The 26285-nt window shown below is 48.4% G+C and overlaps 3 protein-coding genes across 4 annotated transcripts; 1 reads left to right on the top strand and 2 right to left on the bottom strand.

The window, feature by feature from the left end:
• Positions 1–11: 11 nt before the first annotated feature.
• On the bottom strand, positions 12–13726 carry ETHE1 (ETHE1 persulfide dioxygenase). The gene is made up of 7 exons (XM_060083644.1): positions 13597–13726; positions 11768–11912; positions 11456–11604; positions 2680–2809; positions 923–1012; positions 435–551; positions 12–207 (listed from the first exon to the last, which is right to left on the bottom strand). The coding sequence occupies exons 1-7, from the start codon at positions 13675–13677 to the stop codon at positions 155–157; spliced, it is 765 nt and encodes a 254-aa protein (XP_059939627.1). The 5' UTR covers positions 13678–13726; the 3' UTR covers positions 12–154.
• LOC132479922 (small integral membrane protein 30-like) lies at positions 12966–13286 on the bottom strand. The gene has a single exon (XM_060083648.1). It carries the CDS (start codon positions 13128–13130, stop codon positions 12966–12968), a length of 165 nt encoding a protein of 54 aa, XP_059939631.1. The 5' UTR covers positions 13131–13286.
• Positions 13727–18837: 5111 nt separating the features above from the next.
• Positions 18838–21217, top strand: ZNF575 (zinc finger protein 575). Of its 2 annotated transcripts, none has more exons than XM_060083647.1 (4): positions 18838–19004; positions 19282–19391; positions 19833–19944; positions 20417–21217. In XM_060083647.1, exons 3-4 carry the CDS (start codon positions 19863–19865, stop codon positions 21073–21075), a joined length of 741 nt encoding a protein of 246 aa, XP_059939630.1. In that variant the 5' UTR covers positions 18838–19004; positions 19282–19391; positions 19833–19862; the 3' UTR covers positions 21076–21217. The 2 variants fall into 2 exon arrangements, with proteins under 2 accessions (XP_059939630.1, XP_059939629.1); XM_060083646.1 differs by having other exon boundaries at positions 19833–19962.
• Positions 21218–26285: the final 5068 nt, after the last annotated feature.

Here is a 26285-nt window from a genome sequence, read left to right as displayed (position 1 = left end):
CAAAAGTCAGATTCAGAGGGAAAAAAATATATTTTTTTTATTTAAGAAGCTTGAGAGGCTGGTAAGGGAGGGGAAGATAAAAGAGGCTCTGGTGATGGCACTGCTCCCCTCACCCCACCTAGTGCACTATTAACTGGATATGAGCACCTGAGAGTCAGGAAGGGGGGCTCTGGATCCCACAGCGCATGTTAGCTGGAACAGCAAAGTCTGAAAGGAAGAAGCTAAGGGTGAAACCAAGGGGCCCAGGCAGACCCTCCCGCTCTCTCTATGCCCCACTGGGGCCCCAGAAATCCTAATAGTCCTTCTTTGGGAAACTAGAGTTCTGGCCCTGAGGCCCCTCCATCCCTCAGACCCAGGAGTCCAGATCCCCAGCATGTTCTCCCTCAGACCCAGGAATCCAGACCTCAGCACCCTCCTCCCCACCAACTGCTCACCTATCTGCTGAGGTTTGGGCAAGTTCAGTTTGCTCATGACCTTGACAAACTCCTCACAGCTGAGGGTGAGCCGAGGGTTTAGAGTCCGCTCCTCCTCCACAGTGGATACTGTGAGTCCTAGTGGCCAAGAGAGGGGGAGGAATGTTGAGCTGTCCAGTGCCTTGGGCCTCCCAGAACTACATTTCCCAGGAGGCCTCAGGGTGCCTTTCTGGCCCAGGACTAACAGATTGCTTTCCTTCCTCAATGGGCACTGTGGGAAATGTAGTTTCCCACAGTTCCCTAAGTTCTATTAGGAAGTCCCAGGAAAGCCTATGCCTTCCGGATTCTAGGCATTGTAGTTTCTACATCCACACTCACTACACCTAAGCACTTGATCTTTTTGGCCAGAGGAGTTCCTGGGAATTGTAGTCTGCAAGCCACAGCAGTTTGGTGTTCCCTCTCAAATAGTAAGTTATGTAAATCCCACACCTCCTCCAGGAAGCCCTCACCATGGTAATCATGAGCAGGGTAGATCAGACAGTCTCCTGGAAGTGTGAAGATCTTTTCATGAACTGAGTGGTACAAAGTCTTAGCACAGCCTGGGGAGGGAAAACTCAGAGGTCAGTGGAGCAACAGGATGAGAGAAGCTCCCAAATCCCTTCCCTTCAGGAAAAGGATGAGAGGATAAAAATCACTGTAGCTAAACCGTCTCCCTCATTTTCTGCCAGTAGCCCTTTGACTGGGTAGAGAAGGAGAGGGAAGGGCATTCTAGGCAGGTGGAACAGCATATGCAAAGAATTGGGAAATGGTGAGAATTCAGCATGACTGTAAACAAGGTTGGGATATGACCCTGAAGCACCAAATTCCCTCACTCTGGGGATTCCAAGAAAGGATTCTGGGCAGGGAAAGTGGATGGGAAGGTAAGAAACTGAAGACATGAGGCCAAAGAGGAGGATAGAGCCATGGTTCTGACAAGAAGCTCTGAGTCCTAAGTTGGGACAGGGACAAACCTCTCTGGAACGTTCTGCCACCTTTCCTTTCAGCCTAAATCTTTCGATCTCATGACTGTGTTGGGGATGGATAAATGGAAGATTAGGAGCCTCAGAGAGAAAATGATAGAGACCAAGATGGAGAGATAAGGAAAGAGGAAGAAAGAGGCAGCCTGGGGATCTGGCTACCAACGGCCAGCCCAGCTCACTGTGCCTCTGTCTCTTCTCTCTTGTCCAGCCTCGCTGGCCTCCTGCAAGGCAGCTAAATCCTCCCAATCTAGTGTCCACCTCACATTCACACACATACTCAAATCTCATACCCTGATGTGAAAGTAAACACCCTTCCCGCAGAGAAACCCCTTAATCTAATTGTCCCCAGCAGTTATACCCCAAATGTAACACCACCTCCTAGCAATTAAACCACTGAATCTAGCAACTTTCTAGCAGCTAAATTGCCAAATCTAACTTCCCGCAGCAGCTAACCCCCTGAATCAAACTCCACACCCGTCCCCGCACCAGCTAAACCCCTTATGGGGGGTTAAAAATATGCCCATGAACACTTTGAAACTCTTCTCTTGAAAATGTGACACATAATTCTCCTTGCCTTGACTTAGTGGTCTGGACTAAGTGACTTGCATCTAATAAATAGGATATGGCAGAAATAACAGAGTTTAACTTCTGAGACAAGCTCATTAAAAAAAAAAAAATTAGATCTTCTGTCTGTCTGTCTGATTGTTCCCTCTGGGAGAATCCAGCTGCCATGTCATGAAGACACTCAAGCAGCCCTGTGGAGAAGTCTGCATTGTGAGGAACTGAGGCCTCCTGCCAACAACCAGCAAGAGCTCACTGGCCACGTCAGTGAGCCACCTTGGAAGTAGATCCTCCAGCCCCAGTCAAGCCTTCAGTCAGCCCTGGCCAGCAGCTTGGTTGCAACCTTACACAAGACCCTGAGCAAGAACCATCCAGTTAAGCTTCTCCCAGAGTCCTAACTCTCAAAACCTGTGTGAGATGATGTTAATCATTGTTTTAAGCCACTAAGTTCTGGGGTGATTTGCTTTACAGCAATAGATAACTAACACACACTCTTGACTCTACCTGTCCCCCAACCACTAACCTCTGAACCCAACTCTCCTCCACTCCAGCACTAAACTCCTTGAATCTAATCCTGACCCCCTAAAAGTCTAACATTCATCCGTTCATTCTTGCAACTGACACTTAAAACCCTGGCACCCACATAACCATACTGAGATCTCGGGCTGGGGAAAGGGGCCTGTGACCTTGCTGGAAGTCTGTCCGCCCACACCCTCGGATAAGCAGGGCATCTCCAGTGAAGGCCATGCTGTGGTCATCCAAGACGAAGGTGACACAGCCTGGGGTGTGGCCCGGGCTGGCCCGGGTCTCCAAGGCCTGGGAAGAGAAGGAGAGTACAAAGAGTCACCAATAAGGCTATGGCTTTACTCTCATGGTGAAACTGGCCTCAGAAGCCTCCCACCCCATCCCATCCCAGGGTCACATCTAGATAACCTCTTTTTTTTTTTTTTTTTTGCTATATGCGGGCCTCTCACTGTTGTGGCCTCTCCCGCTGCGGAGCACAGGCTCCGGATGCGCAGGCCCAGCGGCCATGGCTCACGGGCCCAACAGCTCCGCGGCATGTGGGATCTTCCCAGACCGGGGCACGAACCCATGTCCCCTGCATCGGCAGGCGGACTCTCAACCACTGCACCACCAGGGAAGCCCCTAGATAACCTCTTTTTGATAAAAAAAAATACTGAAGTTAGATCCCGGACTTAAACCTCACTCCAGAGTAAACTCCCCAAAAATTAAAAACTTAAAGCAAGAAAATAAAATCATAAAACAGTGACAATGACAAAAATACAAATAAATATATGATCTCTGGTTAGAGAAGAACATCCATCCCAAAAGTCATAAATCATTAAGGGAAAGATCAATGGTTTGAATTTAAATAAATTTGATGTTTCTGAATGGCAACAACATCATAAACAAAATTTAAAGGGAATCAACATGGCGGCAAAATATATTTGTAACACAAATACACCACATAGTAGTCAGTGTACTTCATGTACAAACAGATCTTATAAATCCATAAGAAAAAGATAAGCACACTAATATAAATATGGAATACTAAAGAGTCATTTAAAATTGTCATTGAAATAAAATTCAATGATGCTATACACAAACATTTAATGGCAGGAAAAGATATTTACTATCCCGTAAGTGCAAAAAACAGGTTACAAAGCAACTTATACAATGTCATCTCTTAAAAAAAAATTTACTCATTAACTCAAAATATTTTTTTTCTTTAGGCTTTTCCTATATTATCTTTTTTTTACAGTAAACATGTCATTTTATTTACTTACGTATTTTTAAAACACGTCATTTTATAATCAAAAATAAATCACAAAATTCACGATAAACGAAAGATCTAAACATAGAAAACCCAAAAAATTCTAGAAGGAAATATAGAAGAATATATATATTTATATATATGGCATGGGTATTGGCCAATCAGAAGGACGTCAGTTGTAAACAACCAGTAGTTAGAGTATATACAGTTGACCTTTGAGTAACACGGGTTTGAACTGTGCAAGTCCACATATAGACGGATTTTTTTCAGTAGTAAATACTACAGTGCTACATGATCTGGTTTGGTGAATCTGTGGATGCAGAGGAACCGCAGATAGAAGGACCAACTGGAAGATATACCCCAATTTTTGAATGTGGGGAGGGTCAGTGCCCCTAACTTCCTAGGTTGTTCAAGGGTCAATGGTATATGGTATATATAATTGTCTTATGTGTATAAATTGAACAAAATTTTTTTTTTTTTTTTTTTTTTTGCGGTACGCGGGCCTCTCACTGTTGTGGCCTCTCCCGTTGTGGAGCACAGGCTCCGGACGTGCAGGCTCAGCGGCCATGGCTCATGGGCCCAGCCGCTCCGCGGCACGTGAGATCTTCCCAGACCGGGGCACGAACCCGTGTCCCCTGCATCGGCAGGCGGACTCTCAACCACTGCACCACCAGGGAAGCCCTGAACAAAATTTTAATATCAATTGAACCCAATCCAGCTTGCCACATAGATCAAGATCCCCTAGGCCCTTAGTGACTGAGTCTGTGTCTCAGGTGGCTTTGCTGATGATCAGCCTCCCTGTTTATCTTTCCCTTCTCTGGAATATCTAGAATTTACTCCTCTATCAACCCCCATAATCCTGCCTATCTCAGGCCTCTCCTGCTTGGGCCAATTGATAGCCTCCTCCCTGGCCTACCAGCCTCTAATCCACCTCCTACATGACCCTGAGGGTGGTTTTCTATCACCCAGATCCAATTTTGTCCCTCTCTGCTCAAAACCCTTCCCCAGCTTCCACTGCCCCCAGGGCAGAGGTCCAGCTCCTCAGCCCCTGCTCTGGTGCCTGCTCACTTTTCCAGCCCCATGTCCTATACCATCCTCCTTTCCCCAGCTACTCCGAACCCCAGAGTCATTTCCAGAAAATAGCACACTTCTCCACACCTCTTTGCCCCTGCAATTTCCTCTTCTCCCATCAGTCCGATCTACCTACTCTTTAGAAGCCTGGCATTGATTACCCTTTTTCCTGTACCAGAGTCTCTTCTAGGCACTTTACATGACTGAACTCATTCGGGCCACACACATCCTTATGAGGTAAGTACCTCTCCTGGCCCCATTCTATAGATGAGGAAACTGAGGCACAGGATGAGAATGAACAAACTATAACTGTATGCAACAATATGGATAACTCTCACAGATGTAACCATGAGCAAAAAAAAAAAGTGGGCTAGACATAAAGAGTGGAGTGGGGAGGAGTGGGATAAAGTGGGAAATCTCAGTGTGCCTGGTACACAGGAAGGATAAGTGGTATTTCATGAAGCTGAGGTTTCAGTGCTGAATCCAGATGTAAAATATTTCTCTCTTGGTGAGGGCACATGGATTAGTGGTTAGGAGCAGTCTCTGGAGCTGGGTGACATGGGTTCTAATTTTGGCTCTGCTATTACTAGCTGTGTGACCTTGGGCAAGTTACTTCACCTCTCTGGGCTTCTCTGCTCATTTGTAAAATGGGCATAATAATTGTCCCCTCTTCATAGGGCTATTATAAAGATTAAATTATTTCATGTATGTAAAGCATTTTAAAAATGCCCAGGGGGGCCTCCCTGGTGGCGCAGTGGTTGAGAGTCCGCCTGCCGATGCAGGGGATACGGGTTCGTGCCCCGGTCTGGGAGGATCCCATATGCCGCGGAGCGGCTGGGCCCGTGAGCCATGGCCGCTGGGCCTGCGCGTCCGGAGCCTGTGCTCCGCAACGGGAGAGGCCACAACAGTGAGAGGCCCGCATACCGCAAAAAAAAAAAAAAAAAAAAATGCCCAGGGAATTCCCTGGCGGTCCAGTGGTTAGGACTCCAAGCTCTCACTGCCATAGGCCCAGGTTCGATCCCTGGTCAGGGAACTAAGATCCCATGAGCTGCGTAATGCGGCCAAAAAGAAAAAAAAAAAAAAAAAAAGCCCAACACAATAATTGCTATATTATAAAAATAATAATGTTTTAAAATTCTAAAAACACTGATCTAGTGGAACCACCAGGTCCCCTGGGTTCAATTCCTTGCTCAGCCACTTTTTCAGTATAACTTTTGGGCAAGTCACTTTCCCTCTCTGCACTCCTTTCTCTGTAAAATGGTGAAAATGTTCTGATCTCACTATGTGGTTAGGAAGGTTTAATGAGATATATTTGTCAGAAAAGACACAGTGGAGGCTCAAGAACCAGGTTCAGCCATAGCAATGTTTTGTTTGGACTGCTCAGTAGTTATTAAAAGTCTGTATTTGTTGTTTACCCTTAACATTTGGAAGATTTTTCAAAAATGTATATTTGCAGCTTCGAATTAAAAAAAAAAGGAAAGGCTTTACAGTGGACAGACTACATTCCCAAGCATGAATAATCAACTTGAATTATGTAGTGGGTGTCCTCCATAATTGGGGCACACACCCCAACACTAGCCACAGGTCCCACCTCTCCCTGCTGCCAGGAAGTGATATTTGATTCTGAAAATTTTGTGGGATACATGCTGAGAAAATGCACTTTCTTACAATGCTAAGTGAGAAACAAAACACTCAGTATTTGTTAACTATTATTAAGTTATTTATTATTATTATCATCCAATACAGAAATATCTGCAATCTACTTCAGTTAACAGCAAAGAGAAGTTTTCAAAGAACAAGTTAAATAACACCAGGAGGAAACAACCAGACACATCCAGAAAGTAGGCTATTCTGCAAGATAACAGGCTGGGAGCTTCAAAAGTCAATGTTATGGGGCAGAAAGGGTATGAAACTGTTCTAGATTAAAAGAGACTAAATAGACCTAATAGCCAAATGCCATGTGTGAACCTTGATGGGGTCCTGGTTCATATAAACAGCTGTAAAAATGATTCCTAAGCACTTGGAGAAATTTGAACATGGGCTGGATTTCAGAACTATTTAAGAATTATTGTCTATGTTGCTAGATGTGACAAAAATTTTGTAAAAAGAATGGTTCTCCAAGTGGTGTAGTCGAGGGAATCCTGAGGGTCTGCAAGATCAAAACTATTTTCATAATAGTGTGAAGAGGTCTTTTGCCCTTTCTCATTCTCATTCTCCAAGAGTTCAGTGCAGTTTTCCCAGAAGCTCCATGACTTGTGATGATGTCATTGCTCTGACAGCTGATGGAATGTGTGTTTGTGTATCCTTGTGTTTTAAAAAAAGTCTCAGTTTCAACTTCTGATACAGTAAATACGTTTTGCATATCTAAATACTTATTTATTTATTTATTTATTTATTTATTTTTAGCTCACCGCGCAGCTTGTAGTATCTTAGTTCTCTGACCAGGGATTGAAACCAGGCCCTCCACAGTGAAAGCACAGAGTCCTAACCACTGGATCACCAGGGAATTTCCCATTTCTTTTAAAAATTGAGATATAATTGACATGTAACTAATACAGTAAATATTGCTTGATAGAACCCAGGTAAACAAAAGCTTTTTAGGGCCCTCCATAATTTTTAAGAGGGTTAAGGAATCCTGGGGACCTGGGATTAGTACCTTGAGCAGCACCCCCTCTATATCGCTATATTTAACAGGCAACATTAACTTTCAGAATCCGCCAACCCTTACGGGAGCTAGAATGTTCAAATCTCAATCATTGCTTATTAAAACAGTAAATCCATTCTACAGTGAAACCATACAAATTTGGCTCACTGTGAATATAAAATGTACAACCAGTTCAAAAAGCTGTCTGGGGGGCTTCCCTGGTGGCGCAGTGGTTGAGAATCTGCCTGCCAATGCAGGGGACACGGGTTCGAGCCCTGGTCTGGGAAGATCCCACATGCCGTGGAGCAACTGGGCCCGTGAGCCACAACTACTGAGCCTGCGCGTCTGGAGCCCGTGCTCCGCAACAAGAGAGGCCGCGATAGTGAGAGGCCCGCACATCGCGATGAAGAGTGGCCCCCACTTGCCACAACTAGAGAAAGCCCTCGCACAGAAAGGAAGACCCAACACTTGATAAATAAATAAATAAATAAATAAATAAATAAATAAATAAGTGTATACCCTTAAAAAAAAAAAAAAAAAAAAAGCTGTCTGGGGCTTCCTTGGTGGCACAGTGGTTAAGAATCCGCCTGCCAATGCAGGGGACACGGGTTCGAGCCCTGGTCCGGGAAGGTCCCACATGCTGCGGAGTGGCTGGGCCCGTGAGCCATGGCCGCTGAGCCTGCGCATCCGGAGCCTGTGCTCCGCAACGGGAGAGGCCACAACAGTGAGAGGCCCGCGTACCGCAAAAAAAAAAAAAAAAAAAAAAAAAAAAAAAAAAAAAAAAAAAAAAGGAGAATGGATATAAATTGTCATCAATTCACACAGTGAAATGCTCTACGTCAGGGGTTGGCAAACTATGGTCAGTGCACCATATTTGGCCTGCCATCTGCTTTTATAAGAATGACATTTCATGCCACATGAAAATTATTGAAATTAAATTTTCAGGGGCCATAAATAAAGTTTTACTGGAGCCCAGCCATGCTTATTCATGCATGCATTGTCTGTAGATGCTTTCACACCAACAGGAAAATTAAGTAGTTACAACAGGGACCATATGGCCTGCAAAACTGAAAATATTTACCATCTGGTCCTTTACAGAAAAAGTTGGCCAACCACTGCTATACAGCAAAAAAGGAAAGAACTACAATTATCTACAATAGTAGGTAGAGTGAAAGAAGCAGACATAAGAGTACACACTGGTTTCTGTTTATAAGGTCCAGAACAGGCAGAACTAATCTATGATTAAATAAGTCAGAAGAAAGGTCCCTTGGTGGGGCTGTCAATGGCCAGGAAGAGGGACAAGGAAGACTTCTGGGGCTATGGGCATGTTCTGGATCTGGATCTGGGCAGTGAATACTCAAGTATAGACATATGTTAAAATTTACCAAGCTGTACATGTGCAATATGTGCTCCTTTTACTGTATAATATGCATGTTACAATTCAAATTTTTTAAGTGGGAGGAGGAAAATGAGAGGGAAAAATAGTGCCCATCTCCAAACGTTTATAAAGAACTCGGATGAAAACCAAACAAAATGCTGAACAATCATAAAGACAGATAATAACTAGTGGTAACAAGGATATAGAGGGACTGGAAGCCTCACACAACTGGTTATGGGAACATAAAAGGGTATAGCCGCTGCTTTGGATAACAGGTTTTTTTTTTAGTTTTTTTTTTGCGGTACGCGGGCCTCTCACTGTTGTGGCCTCTCCCGTTGCGGAGCACAGGCTCCGGACACGCAGGCTCAGTGGCCATGGCTCACGGGCCCAGCCGCTCCACGGCATGTGGAATCCTCCCAGACCGGGGCCCGAACCCGTGTCCCCTGCATCGGCAGGCGGACTCTCAACCACTGCGCCACCAGGGAAGCCCCCTGGATAACAGTTTTTGATAGCAGTGTGGCAGTTCCTCAAATTGTTAAATAGAGTTATCATATGATCCAGTAATTCCATCCTAAGTATATACCCAAGAGAGATGAAAACATACATCCACACAAAAACGTGCACATGAATATTCATAGTAGCATAATTCATAATAGCCAAAAGTGGAAGCAATTCAAACATCCATCCACTGATGAATGAATAAATAAAATGTGATATATCCATACAACGGAGTATTATTCAGCAATAAAAAGAAATGAAACACTGATACATGTTACAACATGGATGAACTTTGAAAACATTATGGTCAGTGGCAAAAGCCAGTCACAAAGACCACATATAGTATGATACCATATTTCTATGCAATGTACAGAATAGGCAAATCTATAGAGACAGAGAGTAGGTTAGTGGTTAGTAGAGTGAAAGAGGGGCACACTGGGGTGGCACCTGAGGGGTGTGGGGTTTCTTTCTGGAGTGATGAAAATATTCTAAAATGAATTGTGATGATGGATGTACAAATCTGAATATACTAAGTCACTGAATAGTAAGTACACTTTAAATGGGTGAGCTGGATGGTTTGTGAATTATACCAATAAAGCTGTTTAAAAAAACCAAGCAGGGACTTCTCTGGTGGCACAGTGGTTAAGAATCCACCTGCCAATGCAGGGGACACGGGTTCAAGCCCTGGTCCAGGAAGATCCCACATGCTGCAGAGCAGCTAAGCCCGTGCACCACAATTACTGGGCCTGTGCTCTAGAGCCCGCGAGCCACAACTACTGAGCCCACGTGCTGCAACTACTGAAGCCCACGCACCTAGAGCCTGTGCTCCGCAACAAGAGAAGCCCCCGCTCGACGCAACAAGAGAAAGCCCACGCGCAGCAACGAAGACCCAAAGACCCAATGCAGCCAAAAATAAATAAATAAATTTAAAAATAAATAAATAAATAAATAAATAACCCAAACACTAAAGCTAAAACTTCCACAGCTAAGCCCTTCCATGTTGATTCACTGAAAACATCACTCATCCAGTTTAACAAAGGGCTCTTCTTGACACAAAACTCCAACCATTTCTAACACCTCTAAGGCTTCTCAACCCAAGAAATGCTTGTTAGCACCTGCTTATTATGTACAGTGTACCTAAATGTACAATGCATTTTCTTTTTCACCTGCTTCCAGAAAAAGGCTTGAAATAAAGAGGCTGTAACCAGTGGAGCTAAACCCTCTGATCCCACCCACAGCCTTTATTTCCCCAAACCATCTGACTCAGTTTAACTGGCCTCGTTTAGCAAAACCCTCTCACTTGGAGGCCAAGTCCAAGTGACATTCTGTCCCCAAAGCCAGCCAAACTCTCTAAGTCTTTAGCAACTTTGACCAGAAAAAAGTCCTGCCAGCGGTTTCCCCTCCCTCTGAGGGCAACCTTAGCACCCTCCTCACCCATCGTATTGCCCTGGGTTGAACTTCTGGCCAGAAACCTGCTGATTCTGCTTGGGGCAAAGAAAGGAGAGGAGGTAGGCACCTTCAGACCATTCCTGTGTGAGGCAATAGCAGGGCTGGGGTTAGGGTGAGGCAAGCAGGCTCCCATACGGAGCAACATTTAAGGAGGCGCCCACTCGAAGGCGCCAGCCCTGCCTTTGCACCACCCTGAGAATGAGCGCCTCCTTAAATGTTGCACCCTGGATTCCTCTCTTGCCTCACCCTAGTCCCGGCTCTGGGCAACTGCATGTGCCTTCCTCCAACAGTGGATCTGGGAAGATAGGGCTGGGTCTCTCCCTCAGCCATGACCTTGTAATTCCAGCTCCCAGTCAAATTTTATGAGACTCCAGGCCAAAGAAGTTGCCCCTAGGTTATAGGAAACGCCATAGATGTTGTTGACTTAAGGGGAGGGGCCAGAGACACACCTGCCCAGAGCCTCTTGGCTCAGTTTTTCACCTGGGTTTATGGCGCCCTTCTCCCTGAGACAGAAACTCAGGGATCAGGAGCCCAGGCCTGGGGCCCCTCCTACCCCAGGAATCAGGAGTCCAGGCCCCCAAGCCCCTCTTCCCTTTAGTCCAAAAACTCCAGGCCACCACCCTCTCGGGGACCCAGCATCCAACTCACGAAGCGCCCAAAGTGGATGGGGTCTCCATCTTCAATGTGCATGTCAGCCTGGGCCCCACTAAGGCGGGAGATGACAGACTGGCAGCCGGGGAGTAGGGAACGGAGCAGCCCGGAGCCGGTAATGTGGTCCGCATGGCAGTGGGTATTCACTGGGAGAGAGAGGAGAGCCAGGTCCAGGAGGGCACAGAGAGGACGCAGGATTCCCAGCCCCCAGCCCCCTCCTCCCTCAGACCCAGGAGTCCTGGGCCTAGCTTCCCACTCCACGCTACAGTCCCACGCCCTCAGGCCCAGGAGCCCGGACCCCAAACAGACCAGCATACAGCAGCTGTAGCCCCAGTTCCTTGACCAACTGGGCATCCCGATGCGCTGTCTCCAGAACCGGGTCGATCAGAATGGCCTCTCTGGACTCTCTGTCACCCAGGAGGTAAGTGTAGGTGCAGCTCTTGGGCTCAAACATCTGGAAAGAGGGTGGGGACAGGTGAGAGCACAGATTCAGACCCCCCCTTACTGTGGACCCAGGAGTCCAGGCCTCAACTCGATTCTCTTCCTAAGATCCAGAAGCAGAAGCCCCTGCCCCCCCCTTCTTTTTTACTTAATGGGTTTATATTTAATATAGTACTTCTCACCATGGAGATGTTACCCGTTAACATAAAAATTTTCTTGTTTTTGTTAAACATTAAATCTCTTCTCCATTTCAATGTCAATATAAAGTATTATTTTACATTAAATCTTTTCTCCATTTCAACGTTAGATACAACAAATACATTTTCTAAACTTTTTCCCCCACCAAGAGATAAGTTTTAATTTTTGACCAACTGTATTTAATATCTAGGTACAATATTAACTTGGGAGATAACGAAACAAAAATCTATTAAAAATATGGAGAGGGCTTCCCTGGTGGCGCAGTGGTTGAGAGTCCGCCTGCCGATGCAGGGGACATGGGTTCGTGCCCCGATCCCGGAGGATCCCACATGCCGCGGAGCGGCTGGGCCCGCGAGCCATGGCCGCGGAGCCTGTGTGTCCGGAGCCTGTGCTCCGCAACGGGAGAGGCCACAGCAGTGAGAGGCCCGCGTACAGAAAAAAAAAAAAAAAAAAAAAAAAAAAAAATATGGAGAAAAGACTCCTCAGTGTTGCAGAAGGCAGTGATTATAACTAAACAGTGGCAATTTCCTAGGATTCTGGGCAAGAGTTTTCTTCTTCCTATTGAGAATTCTTAAACTATGAAATATTACTTTTGCAAAGTTCAGCCTTCCCACTTCTTTGACCTTCTTTCTAACTAGCAAATGCAAATTACAGACGGCATTTTTCAGTGCATTATTTGTTGTGAAGAAAACGTTTTGTTTTCCATTTAATATAGTACATCAATTTGTTCCTATTTATAGGGAAACCAAGACTATGAAACTACCCTATTTACTGTTTCTTGGGAACTTTCAGACACCAAAACTCAGTTCTGAACCTCAACAGCACAAAGGTTTTCAGGGCAAGGTTTGATTCAGGAGGTCCATCAAAGTCAGATCTGTCCATTTCTCCTTCGTGCACATACCCCCAAACAAGCACAAATGCCTGTAATACTGAGAACGAGAGCGATTGCATCTCTGGCTTCTACTGCTTCAACAGGCAGCACCAAAAGCAATGAAAAGAGGACTAGGAACAATTGTGTTGAAACTAAGATCATGATGTTGAGATCTTGAGGTGACTGGTTCTTAACGGCTGAAGGTTTCAAAGAAAGCGGTATTTGTTTAATTCTATCAGTTCAGGATGCTGAGGCTTAAGAGGTTCCACGTGACAGCGCCTTCCAAGTTAGCAGCCATGACAGAATCCCCCTGCCCGGAGTCAGGAGTCTGGGGCCCCAGCACCTTACTCCGTCGGAACCAATGAGTCCCAACTTTCATCCATCCCCAAACCTGGGTCCCCGTCATCCTCTTCTGTAATGGAAGCAAGAGTCCAGCCCGAAGCCCAGATCGGGGTCCCAGATCTGGGACCCAGATCACTCCTCTTTAAAGGACGCAAGAGTCTAGCCCTACACCCCTTTCCAGGCGCCAGGGCCCAGGTATCTCTCCGGATTTAAAGGACCCAGGAGTTCCGCCCCTGCCGCCACCCAGGATCCAGTAATCTCGCTCCCCGGTCCAGCCACTGCGAACCTGCCGTAGGAGGATGGGGGCTCCAGACCCGCTGTATTGACTGAGCTGCCGCCCAGCGACCCTCAGTACAGTCCCCGCCATCGCGCCCGAGGCTGGAGACTGAGCGGTGCCAGCGGAAGCCGAACGCACCCAAGGCTGAACCCCGGAGGGCGGGGCGGGGCGTGGGCGTGGGCGGGGCCCGCCTTAAAGGGGCCACAAGTGCCTGGGGCCGAGGGCGGGTGGGAGCCGAACCAGGCTGGGGACCGATGGGGAGACTTTAGAGACGGAGAAGACAGGAAGACCCAGAGGAACAAAGAACAATCACCTCACACCAGTCAGAATGGCCATCATTCAAAAGTCTACAAACAATGCTGGAGAGAGTGTGGAGAAAAGGGAACCCTCCTAAAGGCTGGTGGGAATGTAAACTGGTACAGTCACTAAGGAGAACAGCATGGAGGTTCCTTAAAAAACTAAAAATACTGGGCATATATCTGGACAAAACTATAATTTGAAAAATACATGCACCCCAATGTTCACAGCAGCACTATTTACAGTAGCCGGGACATGGAAGCAACCTAAATGTTCATCGATGGAGGAACAGATAAAAAAGATGTGATGTATATATACACAATGGAATATTACTCAGCCACAAAAAAGAATGAAATAATGCCATTTGCAGCAACATGGATGGACCTAGAGATTATCATACTAAGCGAAGGAAGTCAGACAGAGAAAGACAAATATCATATGACATCACTTATATGTGGACTCTTAAAAAATGGTACAGATGAACTTATTTACAAAACAGAGACAGACTTACAGACTTCAAAAACAAATTTATGGTTACCAAAGGGGAAAGGTGGGATGAACTTATTTACAAAACAGAGACAGACTTACAGACTTCAAAAACAAATTTATGGTTACCAAAGGGGAAAGGTGGGGGTGGGGTGGGATAAATTAGGAGTTTGGGATTAACATACACATACTACTATATATCAAATAGATAAACAACAAGGTACTACTGCATAGCACAGGGAACTCTACTCAATATTTTGTAAAAACCTATATGGGAGAAGAACCTGAAAAGGAATGGATGTGTGCATATGTATAACTGAATCCCTTTGCTGTGCACCTGAAACTAATACCACATTGTAAATCAACTATACTCCAATATAAAATAAAAATTATTTTTTTAAAAAAACAGAGAAACAAAGAACAGGGAGACACTCAAAGGGTGAGGGCGACACACTGGGAGAAGCACAGACTTCTCTCCCTGGAGAAGGAGAAACCCAACAAGAGACCCCAATACATAGCCCCAGGGCCATTTTATAGGAAAAGCAGGTGGTTGGACCTTCATTGTTAGAAAGAAAAAAAAGTTTGGTTCAATGTCATTAGTGTCTTGAGGGGCTGTTGGTTGAGTGCCTGGTCCCAGAACAACAGATTATCCCATTAAACTTTATTTTAAGATGACTTAAGTATTTTATCAGGAATGTTTATGTCTTCCCAGGAAGAAATCATTAAAAAAAAATAATTTCTCGTGCTTCCCTGGTGGCGCAGTGGCTTAGAGTCCTCCTGCCGATGCAGGGGACACGGGTTCGTGCCCCGGTCTGGGAAGATTCCATATGCCGTGGAGCAGCTGGGCCCGTGAGCCATGGCCGCTGAGCCTGCGCGTCCGGAGCCTGTGCTCCGCAACGGGAGAGGCCACAACAGTGAAAGGCCCGCGTATCCAAAAAAAAAAAAATTAAAAAAAAATAATAATAATTTTCCACGGTGTCTTGTAAAATCAGGTTGGGGATCATTTGGCTTCTCTTGGAATGTGAACCTCTAAAAGTGGCTTTTGTTCATTTACACCAAGGACCTAGAGTTGAGACAATGTCTAGTCATGGGCTGTCTGAAAGCTTGCTCTTTGGAATCATATCAGTAGTGAGAATAGGGCATCCCACTCTTGTCTGGAGGATCTAAGTCACTTTGTCACAGATACAGAAGGCCAACTGTACCACACCATTTGCCAATTTTGGTATCCATGGGGGTCCCGGAACTAACCCCCTGTGGATACCAAGGGAAGACTGTGACTCTTCCTGTGTTTGGGGAGATAGCCAGTACTCCCTCTGCAGTCCTCTACCCTTAGCTACAGCAAATCAATAAAACCCAACTTTGCCAGACTTCTAGTATATTCCTGGTGGGCTTTATCAGGGGAGAGACTCAGGGAGCCACTCAGAGACAAGGAAGATGCTGAGACTCAGTGATAACAAAGAGAGAGAGATCTGGAGAGACTTTCAGAGATACACTGGGAGATACAGAATTGAAATGGGGTGTCTGTCAAAGAAATATGGTCACTTAGATACACTCGAAGATTCTAGGAGATCGTGGAGGTGGGAAGAGATGTGGGGAGCAGGGAGCATTAGAGAGGGGAGAAATGTACAGGGAGAAGGAGAGAATCTCTCAGAACAGGAAAACACCAAGAGAGGGGAGAAACAGGCAGAAAGAAAAGCTCAGACTCAAGGAGAGAACTTGGTTCAGTTATTCCTCACATTGAGGTCTCCTGAATGTCTGGCTCAAGCTGAGCGAAACTGGAAACCCAGAGGTGAGTCCTCAGTCTGGTTGGTGGGGGAAAGAGGTGCAGACATCAGGGCTAAAACAAGGAGAGGTACAGGGATTGCCAGGAGCTCAGGGGAGAGAGAAACCAGGAAAACAGGGACTCTGAGGCACACTTTACTGTGAGGGTCCCCCAAATAAGACCTCTCCACCCTGGGGCCCATTCCTAATTGTTTCTGTAGGATTGGTAGACGCTTACTTGTCCCTTGAAGGCGTGCACACCCTCTGGGGATTTTGTAGAGTCAGCTGCGAGTTATCCTAAGAGTTAGAAACTGGCATCACCCTTCCGAAATGTGTGACCTCAGGCTCAAAACTAAACTCTTCTGGGCTTCTCTTTTCTCATCTGTAAATTGTGGTTGAAAATAGTTTCTCCCTCACTGTGAAGATCTAAGAAAAGATACATGTGGGGACTTCCCTGGCGGTCCAGTGGTTAAGACTCTGAGCTTCCACTGAAGGGGACACGGGTTCAATCCCTGGTCGGGGAACTAAGATCGCACATGCTGCACAGCCAAAAAAGAAGAAAAAAAAAAAAGATACACACACCCCAATGTTCATAGCAGCATTATTTACAATTGCCAAAAATACGGAAGCAACCTAAGTGTCCATCACATGAATGGGTAAAGAAGAGGTGGTATATATATATATACATATATATACAATGGAGTACTACTCAGCCATAAAAAAGGAATGAAATTTTGCCATTTGCAGCAACATGGATGGACTTGGAGGGCATTATGCTAAGTGAAATAAGTCAGACAAAGAAAGACAAATACTGTATGATATCACTTATATGTGGAATCTGAAAAATACAACAAACGAGTGAATATAACAAAAAAGAAGCAGACTCACAGATATAGAGAACAAACTAGTGGGTCCAATGTGGGGAGGGAGGGCAAGATAGGGGTAAGAGATTAAGAGGTACAAACTACTAGGTATAAAATAAGCTACAAGGATATATCTTACAACAGGGGAACATAGCCAACATTTTATAATAACTATAAAGGAGTATAACCTTTATAAATTGTGAGTCACTAGATTTTACACGTGTGATTTATATAGTATTGTCAGCAACTATACTTCAATTAAAAAAAGATCCAATGAGTTCACACATGCAAAGAGTTTGGGAGAGCACCTGGCACAGAACAATTGCGCAGGTGTTGTGCTCTCAGGGAGGTGGCTATCACTATTTCATCGTCATCCATGACTCCTTCCTCCTCTTGCTACTTCCTCCCAATTCATTACTAAGCCTGATGAATTAACCTCTCCAACCAGACCACTTTTCCCTCATCACGCCCTCTGACCCAGTCAAAGAGGCAGCAAAGCATAGATGCAAATTACATGGATTCCAGGGTCAGGCTGCAAGTGCTCAAATCCTGGCCCTGCTATTTCCTGGCTGAGTGACCTTGGATAAGTCTTAGGGCCTCATTTTTATCTCGGTACAATGGAGATGAGAGTAGCGCCTCCTCTTGAAAAACTGCTGTCAGCATTAAATGAATGAACATATATAAAACACTCAAGGCAGTTTCTGACATATATCAGATGCTGTAATTAACAACATAATTATCATATAATATAATTATCGATATCATATAATAATATAATTATCATATAATTATAATAGTAATTTTTAATAATCACTATTATCATTAATATATAACAGCCGCCACACTGGTTTCTGTCTTCCACTCTACCTCCCTGTAATCCATTTTCCACGCAGCAACCAGTGAACCTTTTAAAATGTCAATGAAGACACTGAAGAGTCAAAGCAAACAAATTCAACTTTGGGTCTTGTTTAAGTACTGACTGAAACAAACCAAGTGTAATAAAAAGATTTTTATGGAATATGAGGTCTGGCATATAGCTTCAAAATCATCTGGGAGGAGTGAGTGGGGAAATGAGCCCAAATTACCCTTCCGTATAACTCCCACGGCTCCCAGGGTTCGCCAGACCTTGTGGATTAATAGACTGAAGACCCACCCATGAGGGGATGGTTTATGGGCACTTCACGGTCATTCCTGTACGGGTCGGGAAGGTGCACCATCACTTCCCGGGGGAAGGGTGCCAAGCAAGCCACCCTGGGCCTGGCACCAGGAGCTCCAGCGGGGAACAAGGGGGCCCGGGCACCTGGAGACCGCCGCCTTCCCGGCCCCAGGGCCGTAGCATTGGGGTGGGAGGGGCGGAGAATCCTGAATCACCCAGCGGCGAAGAGTGCCAGGCGCTGTGCAAATAACGTGACTTTTACTGGGCATCAGCTCGCTCTGAACCCGTCCCGCTCCCTCCCTCTCTCGAGGAAATTGCCAGCCTTTATTTGCCAGTGCCTTGAGGGGCAGAATAGGCAGCGGGCTCTTGAAACTGATTCGGGAGACGGAACTCAAGCTCCGAGCGGAATTCTCGAAAAGAACGGGGACATACAAAAGGGAAGTTGTCTCAGAAATCTCTTGAGTTAGGGTTCCCCGTGTTAACTCCTGCACGTGCTTGACTCCAGTCAGCCACCGTAGGCCCTGCAAGGCTCGGCACACTTTCCTCCGGTCCCTCGGCCCGTATTGCTCACCAATTGGCTTGCCTTGCGCACCCACCCCCTCCTTCCATCCCGTCTCCCCCGCTGCAGCCTCCGCGGGCCGGACTGCGCATGCGAACTAACGCCCCCACCGGCCCGGCGGAGGAGGAGGGAATGGAAATGAGGCTGGGCCCAGCAGCTAGCGCGCGCTCCCTCCCCTGCCCTCCCATCGCAGGGCGCGCGCCGAGCGGTGCAGAGTCCGAAGGCAGCGCCGCAGTGGCCGCGGCCCCCGAGGGAGGGGCCCGGAGCCCCGCCCCCAGGGAGGGGCCGCCCGCAGGTGAGGGGGCAGCAGTCCGGGCACAGACGCCAGGGTCTTCGGGAAGTAGATTGGGGGTGCTGATCGCCAGAACTCCTGGAACGAGGGAGGGTCCTGATGCATAGGTTCCGGAGGGGCTGCATGGGCGCCTGAGCCTTGGGAGGGTGCATTGGTGCCCGAATGCCATGATCCCAAGGGGTGCGTGGAGGCTCGGACGCTTGGGACCTCGAGAGAGAAGTCCATTAGGGGTCTCTGAATCGCAACACACGAGCCACGCTCTTTCTGTGTCTTGCTCCAGGTCTCCCCTCTACCCTCCACGGCTCCAACTCCACGCAGGGGTTGAAATTTAGTGAGAAGAAGAAGGCAGTTCACGCGGCGTCAATGGACTGAGACTAAGCCAAGAGCCGGGTAAAGCTACCTCTTCGATGTGAATCCCGCCCACTGAGCTCGTAGGCCCCTCCCCTGGGACAGAGTTGCTGAGCAACCGACTTTGGGTCTTATTAGTATAGCTCCACCCATCCCCGTCTTAGGTTCCTCGGCCGGTTCCGCCCACTCTGGACATAGGCCCCGCCTGCTCCGCGCTCTGGGGCGGCTGGGAGTTAGTTATAGAGGCCCCGCCCACTCAGCTCGAAGGCTCAAACGCTGAGGCTAAGTTCCAAATAGACTGCTTCTGGGTCGGGTTTGCATAACCCCGCCCATTGTGCCCTTAGGCTCCGCCCGCCCTCGCCTTATAGGACCCCACACTTAAATAGACCCTGCTCCTAAACATACTGACCCCAGATTGTTAGGCTCTCAGCCCTTCCCCCAACAGCCTGATAAACACCGGCGTCGCCCCCTCTCCCACCCTAGGCCCTCCCTCTAGGTTTCTGGGCCAGCAAGATGCTGGAGCGAGATGCTGAGTCTGCGGCCGGTGGCACCGATCCTAGTCCCACTGGCAAGGAGCCTGTGACCAAAGGAGAAGGTGAGGGCGGCTCCACCTGTAAGTAGGGGGCATTCTCCAGGAACGGGGGCCAAGAGAATCATATGTTGAGGGAACCTCAGGGTGAAGTTTTGAAGGCCTAGGGTGATAACCATTTCGGATCCCCAAGAACGCCAAGTTCTGGGGAATCCGCCAGGTTGTCTTGGGGGGACCCCTCATTTCTAGAGGAGATGACATGCGGGATTTCAGGGTGATCACTTGGGAAGATACTAGAAATGGACACTTTAGTAGCTTGGGGGAAGCCTTAGCTCTGGGGTTCCAGCGAGGTAACCCTTTGGAGCCCCTTAGGATGAGGCATGGCAGGGGGTGAGAAGGAGGAACATGCCATTTGGGGAATCTCAGTATGACCCTTGAGGTGTCCAGATACACTAGAATGTCAAGGTCGAGGGGGAGCCTGGTGTAGACTCAAGGCGTTGGCTGCTTCCTGGAGCCCACCAACCCTCCTGTCCCCTAGCTCCCTACCAGGGCTCGCCGCAGAAGTCCAGCCAGTCGGTTCCAGGGCCCGCCACGTCCGCGGGGGCGCCTTCCCGACCCCGCCGGCGGCCCCCGCCCCAGCGCCCGCACCGCTGCCCCGACTGTGACAAGGCCTTCTCGTACCCGTCCAAGCTGGCCACGCACCGGTTGGCACACGGCGGCGCCCGCCCCCACCCATGCCCCGACTGCCCCAAGGCCTTCTCCTACCCCTCCAAGCTGGCAGCCCACCGCCTCACGCACAGCGGCGCCCGTCCGCACCCGTGCCCGCACTGCCCAAAGGCCTTCGGCCACCGCTCCAAGCTGGCAGCCCACCTCTGGACCCACGCGCCCGCCCGCCCCTACCCGTGCCCCGACTGCCCCAAGTCCTTCTGCTACCCCTCCAAGCTGGCGGCCCACCGCCATACGCACCATGCCACCGACGCCCGTCCCTATCCTTGCCCGCACTGCCCCAAGGCTTTTTCATTCCCCTCCAAACTGGCCACCCATCGCCTATGTCACGACCCCCCGACGGCGCCGGGCAGCCAGGTCACCGCCCGGCATCGCTGCTCTAGCTGCGGCCAGGCGTTTGGCCAGAGACGCCTCCTACTCCTTCACCAACGCAGCCACCACCAGGCCGAGAGCCCGGGGGAGCGGGAGTGAACCCTCCCTTTGGCTCACTGGCTCCCTGTGCTGCCAGCCCCGGTCAATAAAGAGGTGGCATCTCTAAGCCAGGCTGTGTGGACTTGCCTCTTCCAGGTAGCCGGAAGGGAGGTTGGCCCCCGCACTGGGCTCAGAGTTAGCAGGAGGAACTCGTTTCTGGGAGGGGAAAACATCACCCCCAGAGTTAGCACTGGGCCCCAAACCATGGACCTGGAGGTGTGTTTGAAAGCCCTGGCTCTGGTTTTTCCCACCTCTTCATATGGCAAAGGTTAAACGTCTGCTAGCATCCTGTGCTGCTGAGGAGTGTGGCGAGACAGGCTCTCCTTGTTGTGAGTTTAAACTAGTGCCTCCACTTTGGCCATTGAGTGTATGTATAAAAAATGTTAAATGCACGCATGCTCATGTCAACTATTCCACTTCTAGGAATCTATCCAATAGACAAGCACATGAAAAAAAGGTATAAGAGTAAGGATGTTCACTGCAGTGCGATGGCAGCGGCCAAAGATGGGAAACAACCCGAGTGCCCATCAATAGGGGACCAGCTAAGGAATTTACAGTACAGCCAGAGAATGGACGATGTAGCTGTAGGGGAAAGAAGTCAGCTCTACATGTACTGACATGGAAGTATTCCCAAGCTAAGCTAAATCATAAAAGCAAGAACAAGGGGTGTATACCAGTAGCGTAAAAAAAATTTTAAGGCCAAGCTTTGGAGCCAGCCCTGACCCACTAAAGAGCTGCAGGGCCTTGGACAAGCTTGTCACTTCTCTGAACTCAGATGCCTTATCTATAAAGTGGGAGGGTTTTTTGTTTTTGAATTTGGCCACGCTGTGGGTTTTTAAATTTGGCTGTGGCTTGCGGGATCTTAGTTCCCTGACCAGGGATCGAACCAGGGCCTCGGAAGTGAAAGCACCAAGTCCCAACCACTGGATCGCCAGGGAATTCCCAAATGGGAGTATTATAAGGCCTTTACAAGCATCTTCTCAGGCAAAGATGGTTCCCCTCTTGGAGCCTGTTTCTCCAGCTATAAAACAAGGATGACTGAGCTAACGTTGGACTGCTCTTTGTTCTACAGATATGAATTAAGCAGGTACCGTGTGCCGGGTCCTGCACAGGGTGTTAGGAACACAGCAGTGAACAAGACAGACCTGGTCTAGTGAGGGAGGTGGACACCAACCAAGTAGTGGCAAACACAAAGTAAAGAAGCCAAGTCCACTTTGAACAACAAGTAGGGGAGCCTTGCCTCCCTTCTTACCAAGAATTATTACAAAGCTGTAGTAATAGGCCGGTGGTGCTGGCTCGGGAATAGGCTAGTGGGAGGGCACTGAGAGCTCAGGAACAGACCTGTGCTTACGAGGTGCTAATGGGTGGCAGTCCCCACTTGTAGATCAGAGGTTGGCAACCTTTTCCTGTAAAGGGCCAGACAGTAGATCTGTTTAGATTTTGCAGGCCATACTGCGTCTGCCACAACTACCCCGCGCTGCTGTTGTAGCGCAAAGGGGGACACATGCATTGTGATACGTGGACGAGCGTGGCCGTGTTCTGATAAAGCTTTTACAAAAACAGTAGGTGGGCTGGATTCTGCCTATGGAGTGTAGTTTGCCAGCCCCTGCTGTAGATGAGTGGGGAAAGGATAGCTAATCTGTGAATGAGCTGAGAGATAGGGAAGAAAATTAAATGAGACCCTGTGGTAGGCAGAATAATGGTCCCCCAAAGATGTCCACATCCTAATCCCCAGAACCTGTGAGTGTGTTGGCTTCCACACAGCAGAAGGGACTTTGCTTATGTGATGAAGGATCAGCTCTTAAGATGGGAGATTATCCTGATTATTCCAGTGGACCCAGTGTAATCACAAGGGTCCTTACATGGGAAAGAGGGAAGCAGACAAGTCAGAGATGTGCCAATGGAAGCAGAGACTGGAGTGATGTGGGACCACGGGTCAAGGAATGCAGTCAGCTTCTAGAGGCTAAAAAAGGCCAGGAAATGGGTTCTCCCCTAGAGCTTCCAGAAGGAACACAGCAAAATAAAAATTTAAATAAGTAGATAAATAAAATCAAAAATAACATTAAAATAATTTTAAAGGACAGAAGGAACACAGCCTGGCCAGCACCATGATTTTAGCCCACTCAGACTGATTTTGGACTACCGACCTCCAGGACTATAAAATAAATGTGTTGTTGAAAGCCTATGATTTTGGTAATGTGTTACAGCAACATAGAAACTAATGAGGCTCTCTACCTCACAGCATACACAAAAATTAGTTTCTAGTGATTTAAGATCTAAGTCTGAAACACAAAACTCTAGAGCATTTAGATGGAAATAAAGGCGAATCCCTTAGTGACCTCAGAGGCAGAGAAAGTATCTTTAAGACACAAAAAGTACACATCGTAGAGGAAAAGACTGGTAAATTTGATCATAAGCAAACCAAGTTATGATGATAGACAGTATTATGAGGGTAGACCTGGCAAAACGGTTAGATATAGAGGGTGAGGAAAGGCCTTCTTGAGGATCTATTGTTCAGAGCTCAGATCTGAAAGGTGTGGAGGATGGAATGAGATGGTTTGTGGAATCTCCAGCATGAGGCTGGAACCAAGCAGACAAATGGAAATCAGGGGGCCTCAGGACTGCAGGCTGCTGAGCAAGGCCCTTGGGGGAGGGGGAGGGGCAGCGGAGGGGCAGGCTCCCTCCCCCACAGCCAGCAGTATGACTTGTGTCCTTATTTACCGTGGAGCTGCCCCGGAAGATTTCCTCCAAAGCGACCCCACCGCCATCAACGTTTCAGGGACACAAACTCATCTGGGGGCTGTCCATCTGGTCCAACCTTACCTTGTCCAGATGGGAAAGCTGGGTGCAGGAGGGATGGGATTTGCCCGCAACCAAGCAAGGGACAGTGCTGAGTCAGGGTGGATCCTGGGTTTTCCTGATACCCCGCCCGACACCCTGCTACTCCTTGCACTTGTCCTGCCTGAAGACCTCTGCACTTGCTTTTCCTCTGCCTGGAATGGTTCCCCCAGAACCTCCCTTACTTCTCCCAAGTCCCTGCAGACAGGTGAGTCCTCTGAGACGCCTTCCCTGATGACCCGATCACTCTCACCACTGTATAACACTGCCTGGCTTTTTCTGCTCACACAGCGTTCATCGCCGCCCCACACTGCGGGACACTGCCGTCTCTCTCCCCCAGCAGGTCAGCCCCGTACGAGCAGGGGACTCGCGTCTGTTTTTTCACGCTGCAGCCCCACTGTCCCACACGTGGTGGGTGTGGCCGGCAGAATAGTGGCCTCCCAAAGATTCCCACATCTTAATCCCTGGAACCTACAGATATGTGATGTGGCAAAGGTTGAATTAAGGCAGCATAAGGAATGGTTGCTAAGTGGCTGGCTTTAAAACAGGAAGATTATCCCAGGTTATCCGGCTGGGCTCAGTGTAATCACAGGAAGAGTCAGTGTCAGAGGGACATAGCATGAGAAAGACTCGACTGGCCGTTGCTGGCTTTGAAGATGGAAGGGGCGTGGGGCGTGGGGCGTGGGCAGCTGCTAGAAGCTGGAAAAGACAAGAATGCGGATTCTCTCCCGGAGCCTCCAAAAGGAGCGCATCCCTGCCTACACCTTTTTTTTTTTTTTAATTTATTTAATTTATTTATTTTTAGCTGCGTTGGGTTTTCGTTGCCGCGTGCGGGCTTTCTCTAGTTGCGGTGAGCGGAGGCTACTCTTTGTCGTGGTGTGCGGGCTTCTCACTGCAGTGGCTTCTCTTGTTGTGGAACACGGGCTCTAGGCACACGGGCTTCAGTAGTTGTGAATCGCAGGCTCTAGAGCACAGGCTCAGTAGTTGTGGCTCGTGGGCTCTAGAGCGCAGGTTCAGTAGTTGTGGCACACGGGCTTAGCTGCTCCACGGCATGTGGGATCTTCCTGGACCAGGGATTGAACCCGTGTCCCCTGCACTGGCAGGCAGATTCTTAACCACTGTGCCACCAGGGAAGTCCCCCTGCCTACACCTTGACGTTTAGCCCAGTGAGACCCATTTTGGACTTCAGACCTCCAGACCTAGAAGGTTATACCTTTCTTTTGTTTTAAGACACTAAGTTTGTGGTCATTTGCTACCCAGCTCTGACCCTGCCCTTTGCCCTTCGACCCCTTCCTGACCTCCCCAGGATGAAGTCCAAGCTTCTCAGCCTGCCGTTCACAGTGCTTCTGGACCGCCCTGTCCTGCTTTCTACAGCGAGGGAAAGGCTCTCCATCTATGCTGTCCAGCCCAGGAGCCAGTGAGCACTTGAACTGTGGCCAGTGTAACTGAGGAAGTGAATTTTTCCTTTCGTTTCACTGTCCTTATGTTTATTTTATTCATTTATGCATTCGTTCATTCATTTATTTATTTATGGCCACGCCGCGAGGCATGTGGGATCTTAGTTCCCCAACCAGGGATTAAACCCGGGCTCCCTGCAGTGGAAGCACAGAGTCCTAACCACTGGACCACCAGGGAATTCCCTGTCGTTAAGGTTAAATAGCCACCTGTGTCCAGTGGCTACTGCACTGGACGGCACAGCTGCCAGGACTGTGCCCACCTTTCCAGCTAGGTCTGCCCCTAAAGCCTCGTCACCAGAGGGGCCGTGCTCCTTCAACTGCCCCCCAGGCACCAGGCTGGCTCCCACTTCCCGGCCTTCGCCCACACCATGGCCCCATCCCACCTTCTACCCTGATTCTCTAACGCCCAGTTCAGTTCCCACCTTAAATGTGGTGGAGCCTTGAAGGGGGTTCAGGATTTGGGGGTGGTGGTGATTAAAATGCCCCTTCCCCCAATTCTACCTCCCAAATGAGGTGATATCAAACCAGGCTGGTGACAGTTTCACAGCTACTTCTGAGAGTCCTGGAGAAAGAGAGATGTCCCTGGCCCAGAGAGCTGAGACTTAGAGAGAGAGAGGCCTATCCCATGAATATGCCAGCCCCCAGTCCAGGACCCCCAGAGGGACAACCAAGACACAGGAATGGGCTCCAGGGGGGTCAGAACCAGCTGAGGGTGGTGCTGTCAGATTCCTACTTCCCTGCCACCTGCCATCAAAGGGGGGAGGGGCCCCGAAGAAGTGACAAAGAGCTCCTTCCCTACCAGACCCCAGATAGAGAGCCCTGCGTTCTTTCCGGGACCCCAGCACAGGAGTCATTAGGCAGCCCAAAGACCCGGCCTTCAGAGGGGAAGCAAAACCAAACATAAGACAGAAAGCT

This window comes from Mesoplodon densirostris, chromosome 19, assembly GCF_025265405.1.
Source record: "Mesoplodon densirostris isolate mMesDen1 chromosome 19, mMesDen1 primary haplotype, whole genome shotgun sequence".
Classification (NCBI taxonomy): domain Eukaryota; kingdom Metazoa; phylum Chordata; class Mammalia; order Artiodactyla; family Ziphiidae; genus Mesoplodon; species Mesoplodon densirostris.
The sequence above is the reverse complement of the archived record's forward strand: the minus strand, read 5'-3'. Positions and strand labels throughout refer to the sequence as shown.

Coding starts and splice junctions, on each gene's coding strand:
- ETHE1 (XM_060083644.1), bottom strand. CDS start 13,677: ATGGCGGGGACTGTACTGAGGGTCGCTGGGCGGCAGCTCAGTCAATAC. Junction 11,605..11,767: donor GCTACAGCTGCTGTATGCTG/GTCTGTTTGGGG, acceptor TCTCTCTCCCAG/TGAATACCCACTGCCATGCG. Junction 552..922: donor CCCTGCTCATGATTACCATG/GTGAGGGCTTCC, acceptor CTTGGCCACTAG/GACTCACAGTATCCACTGTG.
- LOC132479922 (XM_060083648.1), bottom strand. CDS start 13,130: ATGATCTTAGTTTCAACACAATTGTTCCTAGTCCTCTTTTCATTGCTT.
- ZNF575 (XM_060083646.1), top strand. CDS start 19,863: ATGCTGGAGCGAGATGCTGAGTCTGCGGCCGGTGGCACCGATCCTAGT. Junction 19,963..20,416: donor AGGTGAGGGCGGCTCCACCT/GTAAGTAGGGGG, acceptor CCTGTCCCCTAG/CTCCCTACCAGGGCTCGCCG.